This window comes from Primulina tabacum, chromosome 6 (genome assembly GCF_025594145.1).
Source record: "Primulina tabacum isolate GXHZ01 chromosome 6, ASM2559414v2, whole genome shotgun sequence".
Taxonomy (NCBI): domain Eukaryota; kingdom Viridiplantae; phylum Streptophyta; class Magnoliopsida; order Lamiales; family Gesneriaceae; genus Primulina; species Primulina tabacum.
In genome coordinates this window covers 37,353,559-37,377,969 of record NC_134555.1, presented here as the reverse complement: position 1 = coordinate 37,377,969, position 24,411 = coordinate 37,353,559, and the positions used below count along the sequence as shown (strand labels likewise).

General features: G+C 31.8%; 3 protein-coding genes across 5 annotated transcripts; 1 reads left to right on the top strand and 2 right to left on the bottom strand.

Annotated features, from left to right (window-relative positions):
• The first annotated feature begins 4,060 nt into the window (after window positions 1–4,060).
• On the top strand, window positions 4,061–7,252 carry LOC142549341 (WAT1-related protein At3g28050-like). Its single transcript, XM_075658252.1, has 7 exons — window positions 4,061–4,343; window positions 4,484–4,549; window positions 4,884–4,997; window positions 5,582–5,816; window positions 6,075–6,233; window positions 6,491–6,642; window positions 6,717–7,252. Exons 1-7 carry the CDS (start codon window positions 4,159–4,161, stop codon window positions 6,868–6,870), a joined length of 1,065 nt encoding a protein of 354 aa, XP_075514367.1. The 5' UTR covers window positions 4,061–4,158; the 3' UTR covers window positions 6,871–7,252.
• A 1,811-nt stretch (window positions 7,253–9,063) lies between these two features.
• LOC142548174 (floricaula protein-like) lies at window positions 9,064–13,625 on the bottom strand. Of its 2 annotated transcripts, none has more exons than XM_075656500.1 (3): window positions 12,995–13,625; window positions 11,818–12,197; window positions 9,064–9,492 (listed from the first exon to the last, which is right to left on the bottom strand). In XM_075656500.1, the coding sequence occupies exons 1-3, from the start codon at window positions 13,416–13,418 to the stop codon at window positions 9,121–9,123; spliced, it is 1,176 nt and encodes a 391-aa protein (XP_075512615.1). In that variant the 5' UTR covers window positions 13,419–13,625; the 3' UTR covers window positions 9,064–9,120. The 2 variants fall into 2 exon arrangements, with proteins under 2 accessions (XP_075512615.1, XP_075512616.1); XM_075656501.1 differs by having other exon boundaries at window positions 11,818–12,194.
• Window positions 13,626–16,691: 3,066 nt separating this feature from the next.
• On the bottom strand, window positions 16,692–22,275 carry LOC142548173 (uncharacterized). 2 transcript variants are annotated; one of them, XM_075656498.1, is made up of 6 exons: window positions 22,060–22,275; window positions 18,613–18,877; window positions 18,471–18,507; window positions 17,568–17,673; window positions 17,179–17,289; window positions 16,692–17,018 (listed from the first exon to the last, which is right to left on the bottom strand). In XM_075656498.1, the coding sequence occupies exons 1-6, from the start codon at window positions 22,180–22,182 to the stop codon at window positions 16,902–16,904; spliced, it is 759 nt and encodes a 252-aa protein (XP_075512613.1). In that variant the 5' UTR covers window positions 22,183–22,275; the 3' UTR covers window positions 16,692–16,901. The 2 variants fall into 2 exon arrangements, with proteins under 2 accessions (XP_075512613.1, XP_075512614.1); XM_075656499.1 differs by having other exon boundaries at window positions 18,613–18,871; window positions 22,060–22,270.
• Between the last annotated feature and the right edge of the window lie 2,136 nt (window positions 22,276–24,411).

Below are 24,411 nucleotides of genomic sequence, written 5' to 3'. Positions count from 1 at the left end.
CACTTGAATATTCCTTAAAAAATACAACTTTTATGCAATCATGTAGAAAAATATATTTTAAATATGCAAGTATGCAAAACATAATTAATTCATGCAATTAAAACAATTAATTAAAATACAAAGAATTTAATAATTCAAATGCATGTGGTTCGCGTGGACCTTTAAATTTTCGGGGCGTTACAAATCATTTTGTCCGAATTTCATCACTTTTATGATGGAGAGTGAATCTCTAAGCTTCAAAGAAACGGTGAATTAATCTGAGGGACATCAATGGAAAGAAGCTATCAATTCTGAAATGGCCTCAAACCACTAGATTGTAAATGGATTTTTAAACAAAAAATGAATTCATATGGAACCATATATAAATATAATCCAGATTGGTAATCAAGGGTTCCATCAACGTGGAAAGCTTGATTATTTTGATATTTATTCTCCTGTAACGAGAATAACCTCTTTTCATATGATACTTATAATTTTCGTCTTGTGGAAGCTTGAAGTACACCAAATGGATGTAAAGACAACTTTTCTAAATGAAGATTTAGAAGAGCAAATTTACATAGAACAACCTTAGATCTTTCTACGACTGAGCAAGAAAATAAGGTTTGTAAATTGATAAAATCTTTGTATGGCTTAAAACAAGCACCAAAGCAATGACATGAATAATTTGATAAAGCCGTGATAGAAAGTGGATTTAAATTCAGTGAATGCGAAAAATGTGTATACGTAAATAACACTGAAAAATGATTATGTCATTTTATGTCTTTAATTAGATGACATAGTTTTCATGGTAGCAATGATAAGATGATTAAATCCATCAAAAAGTTGTTAAATCAAAATTTGACAAGAAAGATTTGAGTTTAGCCGATGTGATACTTGGAACTAAAATACATATAATATCATAAGGGCTATTTCTAAGTCAGTCACATTATGTGGACAAAATCCTTGAGAAATCCAATAAGGATGACGTTGAATTGGCTAGAACCCCGATAGATACAAGTCAACATCTATCAAATAATCGAAGTGAGAGTATCTCTCAATTAAAATACTCTCGAGTAATTGGAAGTCTGATATACTTAATGATTTGTACAAGACCAGATATAGCTTATGCAGTAAGCAAATTGAGTATATTCACAAGTAATCCAGGAGTTGAACACTAGAAAGCAATTATCAGATTGCTAAGGTACACTCGTGAACATATACTGCACTATACCAGATATCTCGTTGTTATTGAAGAACACAGTGATGCAAAATGGATATCTGATATGAAATATTCAAAATATACAAGTGGATTTGTATTCACTTTAGGAAGTACAACAATTTCGTGGAAATCTTCTGAACAAATTGTAATAGCCAGACCCACAATGAAATATGAGTTTATAACTCTTGACAAGTGTGCTGAAGAGGCTGAATTGCCGCGTCAATTCTTGAGATGTTCTAGGATGGGCAAAACATGTGCTGGATATATCTATATATTGTGATAGCCAATCGCAGGCACAAAATAATATGTGTAATGGTAAGTCTATGCATATACGTCGTAAACACAATACCATTGGACATCTTTTCTCAACTGAAGTTATCTCTGTTGACTGTGTAAAGTCAAATGATAATATAGCGGATCTGCTAACTAAAGGATTAAACAGAGAATTAGTTGTGAAATCGTCAAGGGGAATGAAGCTTTAGCCTGTAGAATAAATTGTTGCGAAGGAAACCCCAACATACGTTGACTGGAGATCCCAGAAACTAGGTTCAATGGGACAACCTAATCGCATTGATTTGGTGGATTACTATGGGGGTTATCTCTTTCCCATTCCCATTATGAAATAGTCAATGTTGAGGATTATCATACAACTTTTGATGATTATAATGATAACCAATATAGAATCACTTATGTGAGAAAGAAGTGGGACTGCTTCGAATGAATTGTTAGGCTCAACTCTAGACCATCTCGCAGAACCAAGCGTGTGTTCATGGCAAAAAACGAACACAATCATGATAAAAAAAATTGTATCAGAGAGATATTGTGATACCTCTTGTCCCACATCTAAAAAATTAAATATTTAAAATGAGTTTATAATAGGCTACAATGGACTTCTATAGCAACTTGGGTTAATCATTTTCGTAAAGCGATAAGGAATATGAATTAGCTGCTATATGAGCCCATTGTGCAATCACGCAGGCACGGGCCCGGGTTCGGAACGTGACAGAATGGTATCAGAGCCAATCACCAGCAAGAAACACCGGGAAATAAGTGCTATGCGGGGAAAAATGTTACGAGCATGGGAGTCACCTCTTGAATCTGCGGGGCAAAGTGCTACATGACGGGAGCCACCTCTTGAACATGTATGAGTCACCTCTAGATTCTTGGAGCTGGTGGATCGAGTGGTCAGGCCGCGACGAGGAGATCACGTTCTGAAGGAGGGGTGAATGTGATACCTCTTGTCCCACATCTTAAAAATTAAATATTTAAAATGAGTTTATAATGGGCTACAATGGACTTCTGTAGCAACTTGGGTTAATCATTTTCGTAAAGCGAGGACGAATACGAACTACTTGCTATAGGGGCCCATTGTACAGTCACACAAGCGTGGGCCTGGGCTCGGGGTGTGACAGATTTCTATGTGAAATATATCTTAATTTACATAAACAACATAACAGTTCAAGGACATCATATTTACTGGTCAGCTTGTAAAGCAAATATATTTAATAATGGAAGGTTCAAACGGTAACATCTACCTATTCTATTCAAGATTCAACTGTAAAACTTTATTACCAAGATTTGTATCAATTTTCATTCATGTGGGGGATTTTTGGAAATTTGAATCAGATTTAGAGTTTGAATGAAAAGTTATGACTCATGAATGTTGGAGTGTATTTTGGCTCTCCACATTCTTGAGTTAGTTATGGATCATAGTTGTGGAAATGTATTTTGACTTTCTACATTCTTGAGTTAATTGAAGACTTTTGGCTCTTCATATTCTTGAGTTAATTGCAAGATTAATTGAGTTAAATAATATTGCATGACTTTTGATTTGCATTTTTGAACTTATAAATAGTGTGACATTTCCTCAATCCACATATATAAAATATATTTTACAAACACACTAAAAATCTCACTTAAGCATTCTTTTGCATTTATTATTATTAGCTTTTCATTTGGCCTCGTTTAAGTTTTGGTAATAAAGTGAAGGTACATTTTCAGTTCGTCGGTGTAGTTATTTCGTGCTAAGTTGTTGCATGGTTTTGTCGTTGTATCCTAGGAAACAATTGTCTGCCCTAATCCTCGATGTACCTTTGGAGATGACAAATCTGTTTTAAGGAAATTGTACTTCGTACACGTCTCAGTTTGCTTTGCTGTTTTAATTTTGCATGATGTATTTTCTCATGACATTGTTTTTTGATTTCTGTTCAGACTTATGTATCTTTTACAAGTTTACCGTACTTTATTTTCGAGAACAACGACATTTGCTTACATTTTTTACAATGAGAGATTGTGCATATGAACACGGTGATGTTGATTTTATTCTTTGGGGATGTGGAATTTTGAAAATCTACTATATGAATCAAGTATTGTTCAAATAAACCATTTCTTTTCTTTTTTGGTAATAATTTGCATGGGCCTACCACTCTTTTAATAATTTGCAATCAGAAATATGTAATTAGTACATCTTCAAGTCCAGGAACATCCTTCAAGTCTACAATCATTTCTGTAATTGAGCGAGTTAATCTTTGTATAACTAATATATTTATTTTTTACGAGTTTATTCGAATTTTTATAATAAATATAAATTATAAATTTAAATATTCATTAAAATTAAATTATACATTTATAGAAAGATATAATATTAAAATTATTATTTTATCTAAAAATTAATTTATTAAGCTTATCAATGAACAAATTCACAGACTAACAAACCAAATATTATAAAATTTGAACTCGATTCGCTTATCTCTTAACAAATTTTATTAAAAAAAATCAAACAAACTTTTATAAAACAAATTTCGAATAAATCACAAACGATTTAATTCATACAAAAACACATGTAATTTTGAATTAAGAAATCATATGATTAACTGCCTGTTAGCGGGCCCACATGACTCCAATGGAAACTGGAAAAAGAGTGAAGAAGAAGATGATGCACAGAATTCGGATTGGAAGATATGGGGTTGCTGGAGAGCGCAGCGACGCCGTATCTGGGCATGGTGCTGGCCACAACCGCTCAAGTGGGGCTGATTATAATCAGCAAGAGGGCCATGGCCACTGGGATGACTACCTTCACATTTGTGGCCTACTCCAATGCTCTTGCTTCCCTTATACTCCTCCCTCTTTCTATCATAATTCACAGGTTTGATCAATTCTTGCAATCCCTTTCATTTTTTTGGTTTAAATTTGGAAGATTACTAGGTTAATGCCCCTGAGAAACCCTGTTTTCCTAACTTGGGTACTGTTATTTGGTTATGGGTTTTGATGAATGATGATTTGCAGGTCTTCTAGCAGGCCTCCGCTTACTGTTTGGCTCATTTGTGGCTTTTTTATTTTGGGAGTTTTTGGGTATGTTTCTTGATACCCTTGCTTCTTTTTCTCTGTTTTGAATGGATGTATATTGGAGAAGGGATTGTGTCTTTGGTTCGTGAAGGAAGGTGGTGATTTTATTGGGAGGATGGTGTTGTCATTGATTGACCAGCATGGCAAGTAGGCTACAACGCTAAAGATCCAAAATTTATGATCAAATTTCAAAATTATAAATTTCAGCTCCCAAAATACATAAAGTTATCCACTCGTTGCTCCCTTTACAAATACCTAAGTTTCCTCCTAGTTTACCTTCTTCGTGTTTACTTGAATGATCATGGTTTTAACTATTCTTCTGTTTATCATCGCTTTGCAGATGCTCGGCGCAGCTGACTGGCTATACTGGAATTAATTTAACCAATGCTGCATTTGCATCAGCCATGCTTAATCTGATTCCAGGATTTACCTTCATACTTGCCCTCATTTTCGGGTTTCTTTTTCTCATCTTAATTTCGGGCTTATGTTGTTTTTGTGCGTGTGTGTTTGTTTTCCAAATTCCAACTTATGAACTGAGACTTGTTTATGGTACTTGGGCGAAGCTGTGTAGATTTATATTCTTGAATGCACTCTACTCATTTTAATTCAAATGGTAGAAATATTAACATAGGAATTTCTCGAATCTTTTTAATTTGGATTTGAGCTGTAGCATTCTCTATGAATTGTCACTGTAAGTTTAGTACTTCACCTTATATTACCAAATTTATTTCATCTCCTATCCTATCCCTTGAAGGAACGTTAATATCTTGAACATGTTATTTTGGTTAACAGTGTTAAAAAGAGATTAACTGGACTTATAAATGAAACCGCAATAAAGTTTGTATCTTCATGTTATGTCTTCGTGTGTTATATGTTTGATTAAGCAGTTTACTAGGTGAATTTCGCATTTGTTGTAAATTATGACACAAAATGATTTAATCGCTTGCTATCATGTTATCAAAATTTTTAAGTAGCTGAAATTTTATATGCCTGAGAGAGGTGATGATTCTCTGTACATTTTAACTTGGTGGTTGTTAGGATGGAAAAGCTAGCTTGTAGAAGTTCAAGTTTTATGGCAAAAGCCATTGGAACAGTAGTGTCCATTACTGGTGCCTTTATTGTAACTCTCTACAAAGGCCCTCAAATCCTTGCTCCCTTGTCGTTATCAGTGTCGAATGATACGTATCTTCAATCATCACAATCAAACTGGATAGTTGGAGGATTATTCCTTGCAGTGGATTGTGCATTGTCTTCTGGCTATATAATTGTACAGGTATTTTTCTTTACAAAAGATTATAAATAAGTGATGAGATGCCTTTTGTTGAGGAGAAACTTTCTCACTGCGATAGTTGTAGAAATTAGCATCTATTTGTGCAGATGAATGTGATAATATAGCCGATTATGTAATGGTGGTAACTTGGGCTGATCATTTTTGTGAAGCTAGTAATGTGAAGTAATTGTTAGTTAAATTAATTGTGCTAAGTTTCCCAACTCCTCTCTTTGTGACAATCTACGAACATTTTCTATGCAGGCACTAATTCTGACGAAATACCCAGCAGAGTTGATTGTGGTCTTCTTTTACTGCTTCTTTGCTGCCATTTTATCTATAGTAGCCTCTCTGATTGTTGATAAAGACCTAAGCGCTTGGGCATTGCAGCCTAACATCAGATTGATTGCTGTTCTATACTCGGTACCATTTCTCCAACTCATTCGAGATCCATATTTTTTCATCCCACTCATATCATCATCATATGAACAATAATATCACGCAGTTTCGTTGAATTTAAGCTTTGTTGTTCATCAACATGAAATAAATACGATCATATTCTTAAATGTTATTTTCGAACATGCACTGGTGCAATTCAATTCAGGAATTGGATTATCATACTTTTAAAAGATTTTCCTTTTTTTTACAAAAGAAATACATCAACCTTGCTCTTTTTTTAGGGAGTTTTCGGTTCTGCTTTCCAAGTTGGTGTAACCGCATGGTGTCTAGGGAGAAAGGGTCCACTTTTTGTTGCTGTGTTTCATCCACTGAGCATTGTAATATCAGCTGCAATGGGTTTTCTCTTCTTGGGAGATATTCTGTATCTTGGAAGGTAAGTGTGTCTTGTGTCTCGGGCGTAAAAGAAAGTTCAAGAAATTTAACGGAAATCATTTGAATCTTTTGCAGTTTAATGGGTTCCATTATTATTGTTGTCGGATTCTACTCCGTGATGTGGGGTAAGGCAAAAGAAATCTTGGTGATTGAGAACGATATCGACATAAGTTCTGAATCAACCAGCGAAAAAGCTCCCCTTTTGCCAATCAGGAATGATAGCACTTAAAATTTCAGCGCTGAAAGCCTTGGATTGCAAATTACAAACGGTTTGATTCTTTCTCAATGTAAATTTTCCTAAGATACAAGAAACAGTCTGCATTTCCTTCCACCATAAATTCAAGAATTTAGTCACCTTGAATGAAGATGAACTATATATCATGGTGAACTCCAGAGCGTGTTAAATGTATGGAGAAACAAAAAGAAAGCGTAAATCTTATATAAGGCGGCCAGATCCTTGATGATACACAACTGTATTCAAAGATTCTGCGTTAGCATCCTGTGGTTTTCGTGTTACTGTAATTTTTAGCTGGAGCGATTGTAGAACAAAATCTCTGTCATCAAAATACTGTGTATAAACATAATTCTGAACATTTTTAATTTGCCTTCAACTATCTCAAGTCACTTATTTCGTTCATGTTAGTAGCAAAGCAAGTGTGTTGCACGTGGATAAAGAACTTAAATACGCTATGAATATTGATCCTAAATTTGCAAAAAAATGTAGACACATAATTTTTCACAAATTATTCAATAATAAATATTATTTAACATCTATAATTTTAAACAACCATGGTTTAGTTTCTTCAATTCTTTTCTTGTATGATTTTCGAATCTTTTAATATTTTTTTTCATTTTATTTTTTCATGTTTCTTTTTTGAAATAAATTCAGCAATCATATCATTATATCTAATTTTTATGTTTCATTTTCGTCGTCGGATTTGATTTTGATTAAACTCTTTGATACTAGCGTGTTTTTTTCCTATGGTCTTTTTATTTTGTTTATTTGAGTCGTTTACGCTTTGGATCTAACTGCATTTTATTTTTCTTGTTTTTATGAAGTCTCACTCGGTTTCTCCACGTATTATATTATATTATATTTATTTTGTATTAGGAACATAATTAAGTGTATGAATTAATTGTTAATGAAAAAAAATATACACATGAATTTTGAAGTATAATGAATAGAAAAAACAGAGAAAAAATGGAGTGATTAAAATAAATGTTATGTATATAGTAAATTTAAAATTATTGATATAATTACTTGATATAAAAATAGGAGAAAATACATGAAAATGCAAAAGTACGTAATATATTAGAAAAAAACTCTTTGGAGGTAAGAGATGCAAATATATATTTTACTAGAGAAACAAAAAAATATCAAAATAATTCATCATTGGAAAAGTCCAAAATATAATTGTATTTTTTTCTTTAAAAAAATTAATGAGACACTTTCTGATATTTAGGTACATATATTAATATTTCAAAAGTTGCTAAATGTTAGTTTTATATTTAAGTTATAACATCATAAAAATATGAAAAAAAATATGGATATATACACATAATTCAAAAACTAATTTAGAATATATACACACACAAAATATATGTAATCATTAAAAAATAATATATAGTAAAACAATATTTTGAATAACGTCAAATCTTACAAAAATAATTAAGATACTATCACTACATCTTTAATTAATTTGCAGTATTTTATAAGTCCATATAATAGTTAAAATTATCCTAAAAGATGTAAGGAAACCTTTTAAAGTAATAATAATGTCAAATATTACAAAAAAATTAAGAATTGATAGAGAAAAATGACGAGAAATTTCAAAATTTTCATAATTTAGAATTTATAATTAAGGATTTGAAAAAGATAAAAAATAAAATTAAATAATCTATTTTGTTTATTAAAACATTTTGTCAATGAAAGTTTTCTTGAATAATATCTATTAATTATTTGACTTAATGTATTTAAGAAAAAAATTCAAATTCAAACTTTATTATTTAATTAAATTAATGTAATATTAGTTGAGTCGTGATAGAAATAAATCTTGTATAACAGAGCATTTATCATTTTATCAAAAATTATAACATGTGGTAACAATGCTTCAACGGTAACTCAAATATTTTAAAACCATACAGTAGCTCAAGCGTCACGTTTCGATTCCTCTATCCAGCATGAACAATTATTATATCCCCAAAAATTACATTATTTGAAAGTTAGAATAGAATAAAAAAACTAGAATAAATTAGATTATCAATGATTTTGTATATCTTTTGCCTCAAAAAATTGGATATGTGATAAATCATTAATGGAAAGATATTGAATAAAATTCCATATCCATAGGAACATACAAACTTAGGATTACTACAATAGCTACTCGCTAGATCAAGTAGATTCAAATTACTTCTATGCCACAAGTACTGCAACATCTATCCCCTGACTCAAAGCAGCTTACACTCCTAGTAACACACGTTAGAAAAGCAATTGATCTCCTCCGGAGCCGCCATTCATGGAAGTGGAGACGACAGCAACGCTGCTACGCTCAGCGTGGCAGAGCTGACGAAGCTTAGTGGGGACGTACCAAATCGAGAGGCGAGGATGAGCATTAAAAATGGCATCGATATCCCAACCCTGCCTCGCGGCTATGGCCACCAAAGGCTTGTAGCACGCCTGACGCCAAGCCCCGACGTTCTCGCCACGTTCCTTGAAAGACCTACGCATCGAGTTGGAGGTGTCCTCGTCGAGGCAATGCAGCGCGTAGCAGTGCACGTAATGGCGCATTTTGGGCTTGTTGATGTAGCTTGCCCCAGCCTTCTTTGCGTACCTGAACACTTGGTTTGTCACCTGTGTTTTCGCATTCATTCCAGAATTATCGATCAAATACATGTATTCGTTTCGTAGGTCTTTAAATATTTTGGAAGATATTTTAAGCAAATCATAAAATTTAGCCAAACTAGATATGTAAAGGTTTGGTCTTTTGATTGTACAAAATATAATGGTGTAAAATATTATATATTGTGTGTATAAATTAACATTTTTTTGGTATTAAGTAATTTTTATGTAAAACTTTAAAGATTATATCAGAATTAAGAACTTTAAAGCGGACTCTTGATAAGGATAATTACTCAAGTGGGATTTTTTTAATATATATTTTTAGAATTTTTTATGATCTATCGTAATTTTTTGAACTTTTGGCTATTTGCAATAACTAAAAAAAGACGGATTTTTGATTTTTGGCTCAAAAAGTCAGTTTTGTGTGAATATATCAACTCATTCTCTTTATCCAATCATCGTTTCGAAGGAACAAAAGAAGAATCTTGTTGTTAATTCAACCGTTTCCGATCTTCAGTGGATCTCTCAGAATGATTCGAACCCAAATGAAGTTCTGACCATATATCAGAGAAAAAAGAACCAACAAATCTCGTAGGATCTCCAAGAAATTCTTCGATTTCTTCTAGAAGCAGATGATTCTCAACTTCTGTGAATAATCGGGACATTGAGGAATATCCACGAAGACATTTCAAGAATACAGTATGTGTTACATTTTGCTTAATTTAATTGAAATCTAAAAACTGACGAGAGGTTAATTCAGCTTCTACAAAAATCATTTTATTCACAAGTTAGTATTAGAATATATTAATTATCAAACACTACTCACTCCTGATGTTCAATTTTTCAATTTTGTTTTCAAATACTACTCATTTTTTTTTATTTTTATCAACTTCTTTATAATCTATAAATTTAATCGTTTATTTAAAAATAGAATTTGTTGCAAACATTTCTTTGGAACATGGGTGATATAACGAGAACATGGAGTTTTAATATTTCAAAAAATTAATTTTTTTTTCTTCACACAAAATAATCAATTTAAATATGTGCTGTGTAATGATGATAATTGGGCCCCCTTTTTGAAGCCTGTATTTGAAACAATAGCAGAGGCCCAGAACTCCGTACAATAGCTGTCGAGTTCACATGAAGACAGCTGGTTTTCGAAGATCTGCACTCTGAGCCCAATTCAGGCCCAATTGTACGGCTCTATTTTTGAAAGCGACCACAGTCTACATCCCAACTGCAACTTTTTATGTTCACTATTAATTATCCAAAATTTTTATATTTTAAATTTTTATTTAATTTTATTATTATTTTTTTAAAAAAAATTAATATAATAATTCAATGCAAGTACAAAAATTAAATTAGGTTTGTTTCTCAAATTATATGTAAAAATTGGAAAACTAATAATTTGTTCCAAATGTTTTAACTCAACATTGGGGTAATTAAAGCCAATAGTTTTTATGTACACATAATGCTTTTGATAGTTAATTAGAATAGTTATTTTATTAAGTTCTATGATTTCTTGTTATTTTTCAAATGTATATAATAGTTATAATAAATTTTTTAGTTTATGAATAATATAGTTATTTGCGGTCAATCTGAGAACCATGATCATATGAGCCGTCTCGGCAAAAATTTGTATGAAACGGTCTTACGGGTCGTATTTTGTGAGACAGATCTCTTATTTGGGTCATCCATGAAAAAGAATTACTTTTCACGCTACGAATATTACTTTTTATTGTGAATATCGGTTGGGTTGACCAGTCTCACAGATAAAAATTCGTGAGACCGTCTCACAAGAGACATACTCGAGCAGTCCCTACTTAACGAGAAAAAATCTTCAGTAACATTTTCTGTAACAATCTGCACGGACGGAGCCATGTGTTGCTCCGCCCCGGGCAGTAGCTCGGGTGACTTGTTTTTCCCGATATTTTTTTGTACATAAAATTTTATCTTATTTTCCGGTAGTCCGGGGCTCTATTTGTCAATATTAGCTCAACCATAGTTTAAAAAATTCTATCTCGAGTAGAAATGAAAACCTGGCTCTGCCACTGTATCATCAATAGAAATTTACCACATGGATTGATTATGAAAAGTTAAAAGAAATTATAATTTGTTGATTAAGAACGTTATAGAAAATGACACAGAAGATGTAGCTGAAGATTTTTTCTCCTAATTAGTACACCATTTTGATAAGTATTAAATTATGTTTTATATAAAAATATACTATAACTTCCTAAATGAGATGTAATTTGTAACATGCAAACGAAATCGAACAACAAAAAACTTATAATAAAAATATAAAATTTGAAATAAATGTTTAGTTGGTAAACTAACCTTGGTGGGGCACTTTTCACCTCTTTCCTTGGCAATATTCTGAACCTGGATCAAGAACTCCCGGCACTGCTCGTACAGGTGGAAAAGATAGTCCAGCCCGTTCTTCTTCCCACGCGCCACCTCCCCTGGCTCCGTAACGATAAATGGATGCTCCCTCTGCCGCTCACCTCCACCTCCGCCGCCGTTCTCATCTTCCTCCGGCCCCTCGGTTTCATCATCGTCATCCTCCTCCATTGATGCCATTCTTAATCTACCTTTATAATTCTTCCTCCGCCGCTGCTTCCTCCCGCTGGAATTCACCATTTCCCACGCCCTTCCTCCGCCGCCTCCACTTCCGGCGGCCTCCTTCTCATGTTGTGCATGCTCCTCCGATAGTCCTACTTGGCGTGAGATTTACATGCAAAGTAAGTCGGTACGTGCATACATGGTGGGAATAGGTATGTCATAACATTATTGAACGAGGTAGATGATTTTAAATCGAAGAGGTACATGAAACATAAACATGTATATATAATTATATATGAATGGAAGTTTCTTTCCAGTATTCATATGGCGGAGCCACATGTGTAAATATCCGGATTAGCCTTTTTTTTTTTAAAAAAAATTATATGTAAATTTTTTATAATTTTGGATTAACATAATATTATCCGATCAATTTAATATATTCAAAGATTTTAAAATTTAAAATTCTAGCCCGAGCAGATTCATATTCCTGACTCCACTTCTGCACGCAAGTACCCAACAATTGGCCAAGTAGTCAAACATAAAATATACTTTTGCATAAAAAAACTTCTTGGTTTTGTGCCCATCAATCTTTGTTAGAAATAAACTTTACCTGGTCTCTAGTTAGACTAATAAGAAAGAGTTAGGGTAACAAAAACGGATTTGGACTTAACGAAACATTAAAGAAAGATATTGTTTAAGTCCATATATTACATTCTCGAGATCGTAATTCAGTCAATCTGATCAGACTCATCTCTCATATTTAAAATATGAATAATTAGAGCATAAAATTTATAGGACATTATTGAATCACAAATAAAAAATCCAAAACACAACGTTGAGCTTTGACTCTCATTATATGTTAAAATTGAGACTTAAATATACAACTCTCAGTTACTTAATCTAATCTACATGGACATCAAACATGTATAATACGAATGAAGCATGAAATAACCTTCTTGAGAAAGCGCGTCGAGGGCATGAGTGGTGTCCCCTGAGAGTATGTGGCGGCGCCGTGCTTCCTCCTCCTCGAGGCGGCGCCTCTCGGCCCTGACGGCGGCTTTGATTCCGTACCTCTCCCCAACAAGGAGATCCCAGCGGAAAATCTGGCAAAGGCTGTTCATCATCTCCTCAAGCTCTTCGTCCCTCATATCCAGCAGCGTGTTCACAGTGAAGCCAAGATCAGCTATCTTAGCAGCAGTGTAATACCTAATCCCATAAGCCTGAAACATCTCCTCCAGGCAGCGGAGCTCCCTCGGCCTAACCGAGTAGCCAGCCTGATGCAACGGAGGATGTGGCGGCGGAGGAGGAGGGAAAACACTTCTGGGGTCCCACTTGAACAAGCTCGCAGCCGCGGAAAAGGCGTCAGCAGGATCCATCGGTCTTGACAAGAATTTGGTGCTTTAAAGAAACGTTTCTTTCGACACTTGGAGGGAGGAGGACAGATTCTTTTAAGGTCCTTGCTTGAGTGAAATTTTGCTTTAGATTTTGTCTCGTGCCTTGGGAATAACTGAATGGCAATGTGCTTTTGTTTTTGCATGTTCTGTTAACTGTACGAAGCCACTGTTGTATTGCTCTCTGTGGGATTCTGTTCTGTTCAGTGAATCAATGGCTTCGAATCCATCTAAGATGTCCTTGTTCAACGCACTGCTCTCTTTCCTCCAAACAAATCAAAAGCTTTGATGAATTCCCATTTGACCATGTCTGTTTGAAACGATTTCACGAATTTTTATGTATGAGATATGTAAATTCTATCGATATTCACAAGAATAATACTTTTAGCATAAAAAATAATATTTTTTCATAGATAATCCAAATAAGAGATCCGTCTCACAAAATATGATCCGTGAAACCGTCTCACACAAATTTTTATCTTCTCAATTAATGTTATAACTATAAAATATAAATTAGTTTGCGACAGAAAATATTTATTATCTGAGACGAAATAAATTCATAGTACATTATCCTGCTTTGAGCTACCTGTGCATGGTTAGTTGAATATGAATTGGATTGATTCGTGGGACTTTTTTTTAATCCTTTTAAATATGGTAGATTCTTTCTTTATCTTTTTCTTTTAGAATTTATAGATCTTCAGAGTCGATGATATTTTAACATTAATCACAATAGTGTGGAAACCTGAAATCTTGCAATGAGAAGATATGTATGTCATAAGAAATTTCAGCTCATTTTTGCGCAATATTTTCGAGTTTCATATAATAATAATCTTGAAAAATTGAATAACTATTCTCCTCTCATTATTGATCATTTATCATTATTTTAATGACTAATTTAAATCACAATAAATCAGCCATTAAATTACATATACTAAGATCAAAATAATGATAATTAAGAGGATGTTAATGACCATGAGTATGTGTTGAGGTTAATGGTCATGAATATGTGTCGTTAAGAGGAAGTTAATGACCATGAATAATGATATTTAAGGTGAGATAAATGACAATTAATAGAGTGATCATTCATCTTACTTTTGGAGGCCTATAAATAGAGGCTTTTGGTTTAGTGTAAAACCACACAAAAAATCTTTCCAAATCACTCATAAGTCTCGACCACTTCAAGCAAAGAGAAGAGTCTGCATTCGTCCATTGTAGTACTGTCCAAGTGCTGCCCAAATCTTGACCGAGGTGCTGTCCAAGTGTTGCTCATGTTCAAACCAAGTTTTACCTAAGTATTGGTTAAGTTCGAATCGTACATTTGAACCAAAAGTAAGTGGGTTTTTCCGGTATATAATTCTTCGTAAGTAATTTTTTTTACATATAATGTTTGGCATATTTGTTCTTTGTAAGTGTGCTTATATATATATATATATATATATGAAAAAGTTTTGCACACTTATTTTGTTTGATAAGTGTGATTTTGCTATATATATTTCTTCGTAAGTGTGTTTTTCTTATATACACTTGCATTTCATAAGTGTACTATTTGATATATATATATATATATATATATATTGACATTATTCTCCATAAGTGTCCACATTTGCATAAAAATAAATTATGTATGTTTCTTAAAATTCGATCGACATATGTTATTCCTTCGATTTGTTAAATGATATTTGAAAGCATGTTTTGAGAAAAATATTTTTGAAGGCACTGTTATGATTTGCATTTGAAATGGTGAGGAAATTCCAACATTTAATTTTATTTTATTTGGCCCTGATGCGGTGGAATACAATAACCGATATTATGATTTCGTCCTCTTAGAGGAAATAACTTAGGGAACTGATCAGTTAGCTATCTGATCGACCCCCACTTGCTGACTGTTTCCTCAAACACTCACTCCTTACTCTACATTCTCTAGATAAGAACGAAGATTAAGTAGACGAGGATGAATGATATATTTTGGGGTTGGTGATGAAGTTTCGAGATATGAAGATTACTCGCTTATGTTGTTCCTAAATTTTGATTCAAGTTGTACAATGCTTCCGCACATTTTATTTCGTTTTGGAAATTATCGATATAAGACAAGATTATTTTAAGTTAATTATGAAATAAACTGGTTTTTGTTTATACTGAACTACGAGGCTTGTTGTTTGGCGATTATGTGATCGTTGAGCAATGTCAGTGTCGATTAACCCAGGTTTCGATGCGTGATACATAGTACATGAGTGTTATTGATAGAGGGTAGGTGAATCAAATATGTCAACACCCTCGTTCCAAGGAGGAGGACGAAATATGTATAAAATATGAATAATAACATTATATTTGTGGAATGAGCCAAACTTAAGATAAAACAATGATATGTAATTGAAAGGAATATTGTATTCCGAATTCATTTTTGATATTATTTTGATTTTGCACTTCTAGACAAATTTAATAGATTGGTTTTTCAAGATTTAATATCTCCTATCATTAGGAATGATTCAATTTAGTTGGAAAATTATCTATAAGATATAAGGTATCATATTTAAATTGGAGTTTGATTCCTATTGAACTCTAGTTTCCTTGTTTATAGGTGTGAAGGATCTATGAAGATCTAGGTCAAAGAAGAGACTATATATACAAGGGTCAATTATCAATATGCTGGCGCGGCACAAATATACCTTGACGGCGACTGGAGTCTTGTTGGAATATATTCCGGTCTTGGAGATTTGCATACGAAGCAAGGGTGGTTCGGCTATCGTGTGATCGTGTTGCTGATTGGTGTTACCAACACTCGAAGAACAACACTGATGCAGAGTGTTGATCGTAGAATTGTTTCATTTGAATTTTAAGCAATACGAGTTTGACTTATGCATCTAGATTTGATTTGTGGTTTTGATGCATATTTCAATTCCTTGGAGTGGCAAGGAATTTATCTTTGTTTCCTTCACTAGTATCGTTTGAGGTGTAAACAATCTACATAAGTTTTCTAGTGAAAATTGTGCCATGAGGCAGTGCACAAGTCTTTGTACTTGTGCATAATTTAAATTCAAGTATTCATTTGTTGAAGTTACTTCCGTGTTAAATAATAAATTTTCGCTGCTATGTTGTGTGCCGTGTTGACTACACCAAGCACAACACCCAATTCTAATATACCAGTTTTTAATATTTATTTCCAATTAATTTATGCGCAATAATTCTTTCAGTAATAAGATAATGTCTTATGATTTCATATCAAACTAGAATTCATTCTAGTTTTTATCAATTCCAACATAAAAAAAGAAAATATTGGAATTATGAAAAATATTTAATTTCACCAAAACGCAGTAACTAAAAAGGTCTCTTTAAAAGTAAAAACCCTTGATGTTTCATCTCCACTGATCGAACTAAATTCGTCCAATTACTATATCATATCTCTACTTATATTGAACAAGTTTTCCTTTTGTTTACGACATGATGGATCATATGTTTTTAGTATATTAGCTAGCAATCTTGAATGGGAACAAGCTGCAGTTTTCCACCATAAATCTCTGGAAGCTGGCATTCCTCTATGTCTTCTAGCAGAGTAGCCTTCATTCTCTTGTTATCGACGAAAACGATCTATATTTATAAAGAAAATTATGTTACATTCATCATCGAGCCGCATTAATATCCAAACCTTCCACCTTCGTTACTTAATTTTAATCAAATTAAGCGCCACTTTTCAATATCTCACGAAGCCATATATATATATATATATATATATAAATGTTGCAATTACCTTATTTCTGGTATTTTTGTCGATAAATGGGTAAATGATCTTCCACAGTGTCATAAATATGTTGGGTGCGTTAATAACCAGCACTTTCCCAAGTCTTTCCGGATAGTAATCCTGCAATGGATGGATCATTAAACAAACAAACAAACAACCAGCCAGAATTGTTAAATCATGCATCGCAAGATTTCATTCCAGGAACTTCATTAGTTAGTAACTAATAAGCCCTTTTGGTTTGGTGTGTGTAAGATCGAGTGTTTGTCGTTTTACCAAAAACTATATTTGACTGTAACTAACACTGTAACTCTAATGTTTTAAACTGTTTAACACCTCAAACACCATGTTTCAATTGTTATATAAGTACAGACAATTATTACATCTAAACAAGAACTAACCTGTAAAATTGAAAGGGCTGCAAGGTAACCGCGAACATCACTGTTACGATAGCCATATCCTTTTAAATCTCCTATAATTATGAACTTTTCAGGTCCATCTGTTATCCTGAAAGGCATCAAGAAAGGCAAGGTAGCTAAAATAGAGAAAAATATTTGCAAATTATTTTCAATTCTTTTTTTAAAAAAATAAAAAATAAATCAACATCTAATATAAATAATAAAAAAATATTACTATTGTCTCTCTAATAAATATGTAAGGAATTAAATCGATTTTTATTTAAAAGATAAGTACGACCAATTGCCTACTGATCTCATTATATGTTTAAATTTAATAAAAATATATCATCAACCCTAAAAAGGGTTTTAAATTTTATAGAAAATGTTAAAATATATGTTAGCAAATTATATACATAAGTTAAATTATTTTTATATACGTAACACATTCTTTTGATATGTATAAATAATGGTGAAAACTTATATTTAATTTTCATTTTTATTGATCAGATTATCTCGATCAAACCAATAATTCTAATTTACAGCAATCAAATAAGGTAACTTTTGCATTAACCACAAAAACTTACCTCTAATTCATCTATTTTAAACTTTTCTATAAAATGAATATTTTGAAAATATTTTTAATAATTTATTTAATCTCATATCTATTTATAAACTTATTAATATATTTACATGCGTATTAAATTTACATTTAAAATAACTTATGTAACTTATTTGAGTTATTAATAAACTAATTCAATTTTGGAATAGCCAATTAACAACCTGATTATTAACAACATGTATATTTAAGACTATTATTTTACATATATAGTTTTATTATAAAAATAATAATGATTTTAATTATTTATGTAATATAATATTATATAAATAATAGAAAATGGTACGTACCTTGAACACAATTTGTCAAGACTGAACACCAGAAACCCTGAAAAAAAATGAGCAAATTAATTTTTGAGCAACGAATTAGCAAAAAATAAAAAATAAAAAAAATCAAGAACTACAATTTAATTTAATTCCAATAAATAATTACGTTTGAATTCATCTATTCCTCCTTTGCACTTAAAATGCCTTGCACCAAAAACTACCGCAATGGGTTGGCCTTTCTTGTCTGTTCCCTGCTTGAACATCTTGTTTTGTGCTATTTCGTTTCCGACTTCTGAAGCCGAAACAAAACCCTTGGGAATAAATGTTTGCTTCCATTTACGGTAATTCAAAAACATCGCCGAGGCTTTCTCCACGTCTAAATCGCGTGCACGAAGAAATCTTCTTAGCGTCGAATCATCTACATCCTGTTGCTTGTAGATACACGAAGATTTAAAATCGAATGATTCAAATTCATGCGACAGATCAAATCTTTACTTGTAGGCACTCGTAACATCTATTACAAGCGTGCTAATTTAATCGATATTAGTTCTAGTTAATTCTATAATACTATTAATAGATTTGGATTTTAGAATTCACAATGCTGAGGATAGGAGGTTATGTTACACATATCTATCAATTTATTATTATTATTATTATTATTATTACACACACACACACACACACAAATATATATATATAAAACCATGCCACACTTTTTTTCCCAGTATAATTAAATAGATAATAATGTGCTTATTGATCATGATTAATTTTTTTTCTTGTAAATAAGTTTAGTAGTTATTCAAAGACTTATATTAAATTCTCCAATATAATGTCCATAAAAATATAGAAGAACACACACATAAAATTTTAATCATGCACGAAAATAATTGTTATTTTAATTTAATTTTAAGTTATATTTCATTTTTTTTAAATAAAATAAAGTGATTTTTCATTATTACATTATTCTTTTTTTGTCCTGTATTTTGTTACATTTCATAGTAAACTAAAAGAACCTTAATTTATTTAAATTAATATAATATCTTGCAAAAGAAAAAGGATTGTCAACAAATTTTTTATTTTAAATTAAAGCACCATTTTTATAATTTTGTTAAACAAACTCTGCGTCAACAGAATTTCTAGAAAAAAGGAAAAAAAATCTAGAAGAAACAAACTTAAACGTACATAAATTACTTTCAAATATTAATAAGTTATTATATATTTCATCACTGATAATATTAAATTAAATTCCAAATGAAGACATTATATGATTTTTTTTCATTAATGGGTTGGGGAGCCCATGTGAAATTACTTGTGTATTCTTGTGACATTTTTGTTTTTTGTTTCTTATTGAATGCGTTAGCAGGCAGTTGGTCAAGCAATACGTACCTTAAAGGGTACGTTATTATTTTTGTCCACAACAGCTTAAATTTGAGGCGATGCTACAGTTTATCAACTAAGCCTGATTTAGCTTTGACGATGACTTGTAGTTCATCTGGAATCTTGTAGTTCATCTCGAATCAAGATCCTAAGTTTGGACGAAGTAATTTTGACGATGATTTGTAGTTCATCTCGAATCAAGTTCTTAAGTTTGGACGAGGTTTCAGGTTTTATACCCAAATATGACAATCTTTTCTCAACTTTTAAAAAAATAGATTTAGTTTTTCTTATATGATCTCCATTCTTGAGTTAGTGTGAATATTCCAATATAATTTCAAGAACCGAAGATATAGAAACTCTTTGCTACTGACCTCTATATAGTGTTTGTAATATCTAAAAGAGTAGGTTTATTGTGAGACGGTCTCATTCACAATAAAAAATAATACTATTCGCATAAAAAGTAATACTTTTCATGGATGACCTAAATAAGAGATTTGTCTCACAAAATACGATCCGTAAGACCGTCTCACACGAGTTTTTGCCTATCTAAAAATAAATGATTTTTCGGTTATCATTTAAAAAATTAGTTTATATAGTGTTTGTAATATCTAAAAATAAAATGATTTTTCAGTAATCATTAAAAAAAGTAGTTTTTTGTTTTTCTTAATTTCAGATTTTGCATCAATTTCTTCTTGATTTAATCAAAATATCAAATCCAGTTTCATGGTGATTTTGAATTTTCAAAATGATTATGACATTTTGGTAAATAAATTGAAATATATTTAGATGTTTTTACTCCCAATAAATTTAAAGAGCTATACATGTGTTATCAACTAAAAGTAATTTTGATATATTTTATTAAAAATACTAATATTAGAATCACTTATTTACCAAACATTCTAATTAAAATTTTTTCCTGTTTTTCATTTTTATTTTCAAACATTAATTACTTTAGATTTTTTAGGGTTCTTCACCGTACATAAATTTAATTACTTTTCTTAATGCAGGGGAGAGTTGAGTAGGGACAAGGTGTCGCCACTCGCCCCCTTGGCTCCGTTTCTGAATGTACACATGCAATATATATATATATATATATATATATATATATATACACACTCAAAACTTGACTTGGACGGTCAAGATTTAGAATACGGAGCCATCATCCATCATACTCCGGCTGGCATGCCTCATCATCCTTCCTCTCAGATTACGTAAAGGGATAGTTTGTTTATTCATTCTTCTTGACAGTATAGATTTTCTGAAACAGTGTAGAGAGCATTTCTTTTCAATTACAAGCGTTCATCCCCTTCTGTATTTTTTCAACGAGAGGAGATCAGATCATTCAAAAACGTTCTTATAGCTTTGTTCTTTGATCTTGTAATGTCTCTGTGAAAAGTTGGAATTCGGTACAGTTGTTCTATAATGGATTCAACTGGGGTGTTTCCCAGAACTTTGGAGTTCTTAATCCGAAGTAAAATTATGTGTTTCTTATTTTTGTTCTTGTGTTGCATACTTTGCTGATTCATATAGCATTCTTGTTTGAATTTCTGGAAGGAAAGTTACTTAACACTGATGTTGCGCTGGCTGCTTCATAGAGTTTTTCAAACATGTTTCATGTTAAGATTGTGACATGAACTTAACAAACTCTAAAAGCTAACTCAAGAGAAAATAATCGTCCAAATTTATATATACATCTATCAGGTATTTTATCTAACCGATTGGACAACTAACACACCCTCTCACGTCCAAAAATCAATATTTGGATCGTGAAATTTTCAAATGACCCACTATAGGTAGAACGGTGGCTCAACTATGAGCAATCCAACACATAACGGTGAAACATAAGCTCTAATTCCATGTTAAGATTGAGACTTTTACTTAACTCAACCTTAAAAACCAGCCTTAAGAGAAGATGATTGTCCAAATCCATATATACAATTCTCAAGAATTTTATCTAACCGATTAACATTCTAAGTTCTTGTTTTATAAAGTTTTCGGCTATTTTAACGAACTTTAAATCTGTTTTTTGTTTTATATTAAACATATTTTTCTTATAAAGCTTTTGAGGGTATGTTGCCACTCATTTTTCTTGACAAGGCTTGGTTGATAAATTACATAATTAGAACTTCAATAAAAAGGATATAAAATTAAAGCTCATGAAATATATATATATATATATATATATATATATATATATGGTAAAGATCTATAAGTATTTGTGCGTATAAATACATACCTTGCAACCAGACACTTGCTTTTCAACGATATTTCTCATCAAGCCGATCTTCATCTTCTCCTCATTTTTCTCTTTGATTTCTTCTGGGGAATAAACATTTACGTCTTCTTCTTTCTCCATCATTCTTTTCTTCCTCGAAGCAAATTTCAGCAGGAATGGCTTCCTTCTCCACCGAATTTTATGAATATAAGTACTTAATTTAATGAATTTATGGACTTATATATACAGGGTGAAGGACGGTGAGTCGGGGCATATTCATAATTTCACAGCTTGGTATTTTTGAATAGCATTTGGTCAAGTCATCATGTAGAAAAATAAAAAAATAATGCAATCTTCAATAAAAAAATATATATTTTGAAAAAAATCTTCAATATAATTTAAAGATAAGGGGTGAAACTGATATAGGTGGCTCATGCGAGAGGTGGGCGACCTATTATTGCGTGAGCTGCATTTAATGGTCATAACTAAACTACAACCACTCTTTTGAACTAATTTTTTATTGGGTTTTTAAGAAAATTGCAAATTTTTTTGATTAATTTCTTATATATATACACATTTACATATGTAAAAAGAGGGATGAAAAGTATTTACTAACTACAAGAAGTCGAGTTTGAAAAAGATTAGGTTGTTTGGTGACTTCTTTCTTTGTATTATTGGCGATGTTTTGCTTTGACTTTCTAGAGCTTTTGAAAAGTATATTGAAAATAAAACTCTCTTCATGGAATATTGCTCTGGTTTGGTCCAATATTGACCGATAATCAGAATCAGGGAGGTATACGACCTAAGCCGTTCAAGAGCTACTAGGAGTTCGGTTCGCTAGAAATTTCGCTTGAGATTGTTCGTTAAAATTATGGAGCCGAACTCGAATTTAAGGATATTTGGCTTCTAAGCTCGCTAGCTTGTTAGCGAGCCCGAGATCGACTAATTTTTTTGGGCTTTGAGTGTACAATAATAACTTGCATTGAACACGTAGAAATTTGTGCGTAAGGGGAGTGATTAAAATGCTATAAAATAAGAAGCATGCCCCCTTAAATTCTCATATAACTTAATTGACATTTTGGCTAAGAATGCACGACGAGCTCGAAAACGAGCTCAGGAATGATCTTGTTTAACGAGCTCGAAATCGAGTCCTCTTAACAAATCGAACTTGAGCCAGACTCTTTAAACATGATAAATTAGCTATTAACGAGCCAAACAAGCTTAAAAGAGCTCAAGCCTATATACACCTTACATGAGGCAAACTCGAGCATGATATTGTTCGACTCGACTCGTTTACATCCCTAATTCGAATAGATTCAACTTGATAAAATGAAAATGGATTGAATAAAAAAATCTTCATTGACATGAGTTTAACATATTTATTTGAAAATTTAATTTAAGAAGAATAACATATTAAATAATAATTTAATCTTATTAAAAATTCACGGGGAAAGTGAAAGATCACTTTGTCTCAGGTTGTAAAAAATATAGAAAAATAGTTATTTGGTCTACTAATTTGCTTAAATCTTGGTTTTGGTCGACTCGTTTTTCTAAGTTTTGTTTTGATATACTAACTTTTAATTTTTGAATATTTTGGTTTAATTGTCGATGTGACACTGAAAATTCTGATGTGATATCGAAAAATACTTATATGTCATCGAAAATGATGATGTGATGTTGAAAATTGATGACTCGTCAAATGCCACATCCACCATCTGACCAAAAAGAGTCGAAAACTAAAAATTAGCCAACAAAATTAAACTTTGAAAAGTTAGTGGACCCAAACCCAAAATTGAGCAAGTTAATGGACAAAAAAATCATTTTTCTATTAAATAATATCATCTTTTTATATATATGTATTTTTTCGTGGTAAAATTGTATAATTAATAAAAGTTATCATTTTCCTCCTATGCTAAGAGCTATGAGGATTTAGTCTATCCTCCACGAGAGTGATTTTTTTGATATCTCAATACTATTAGATCATGTGAGTAAGTTGTCATTTAATATAATTAAAAACCTCAAATAAGGAAACCCCCATAATTGTGACAGAGTCATTCTAATTATGTATGCAATTAATTATATTTGTATTATTATTATTATTTTTTTTAAAGACCGTAATTCTTAGTTTTAAAATCAAATCCAAACACAGCCTTGATGTATAGTTCTTTGTAAAACATTTTTCGAAGAATAATATCGCGAGTTTGACTACAATTATTTGAAAAACTTAAAGAAAAAAAGAGAAAAAAATTGTAATTATGGTTTTAAATGTTTGTCTATTTGCAATTTTGTCGTCAATTTTAGTTTTAATTTTGTATCTTTCAATTTTTGGAAGTTCGGTTATTTTTTGACACAAACCCTCGTGAGTATCATGTT

Coding starts and splice junctions, on each gene's coding strand:
- LOC142549341 (XM_075658252.1), top strand. CDS start 4,159: ATGGGGTTGCTGGAGAGCGCAGCGACGCCGTATCTGGGCATGGTGCTG. Junction 4,550..4,883: donor TTTATTTTGGGAGTTTTTGG/GTATGTTTCTTG, acceptor ATCGCTTTGCAG/ATGCTCGGCGCAGCTGACTG. Junction 6,643..6,716: donor GATATTCTGTATCTTGGAAG/GTAAGTGTGTCT, acceptor AATCTTTTGCAG/TTTAATGGGTTCCATTATTA.
- LOC142548174 (XM_075656500.1), bottom strand. CDS start 13,418: ATGGATCCTGCTGACGCCTTTTCCGCGGCTGCGAGCTTGTTCAAGTGG. Junction 12,198..12,994: donor CGACGCGCTTTCTCAAGAAG/GTTATTTCATGC, acceptor TCTCACGCCAAG/TAGGACTATCGGAGGAGCAT. Junction 9,493..11,817: donor GTGAAAAGTGCCCCACCAAG/GTTAGTTTACCA, acceptor GCGAAAACACAG/GTGACAAACCAAGTGTTCAG.
- LOC142548173 (XM_075656498.1), bottom strand. CDS start 22,182: ATGATGGAGAAAGAAGAAGACGTAAATGTTTATTCCCCAGAAGAAATC. Junction 18,508..18,612: donor AGGAATAGATGAATTCAAAC/GTAATTATTTAT, acceptor ATTTTTTTTCAG/GGTTTCTGGTGTTCAGTCTT. Junction 17,290..17,567: donor CAGCCCTTTCAATTTTACAG/GTTAGTTCTTGT, acceptor CATCCATTGCAG/GATTACTATCCGGAAAGACT.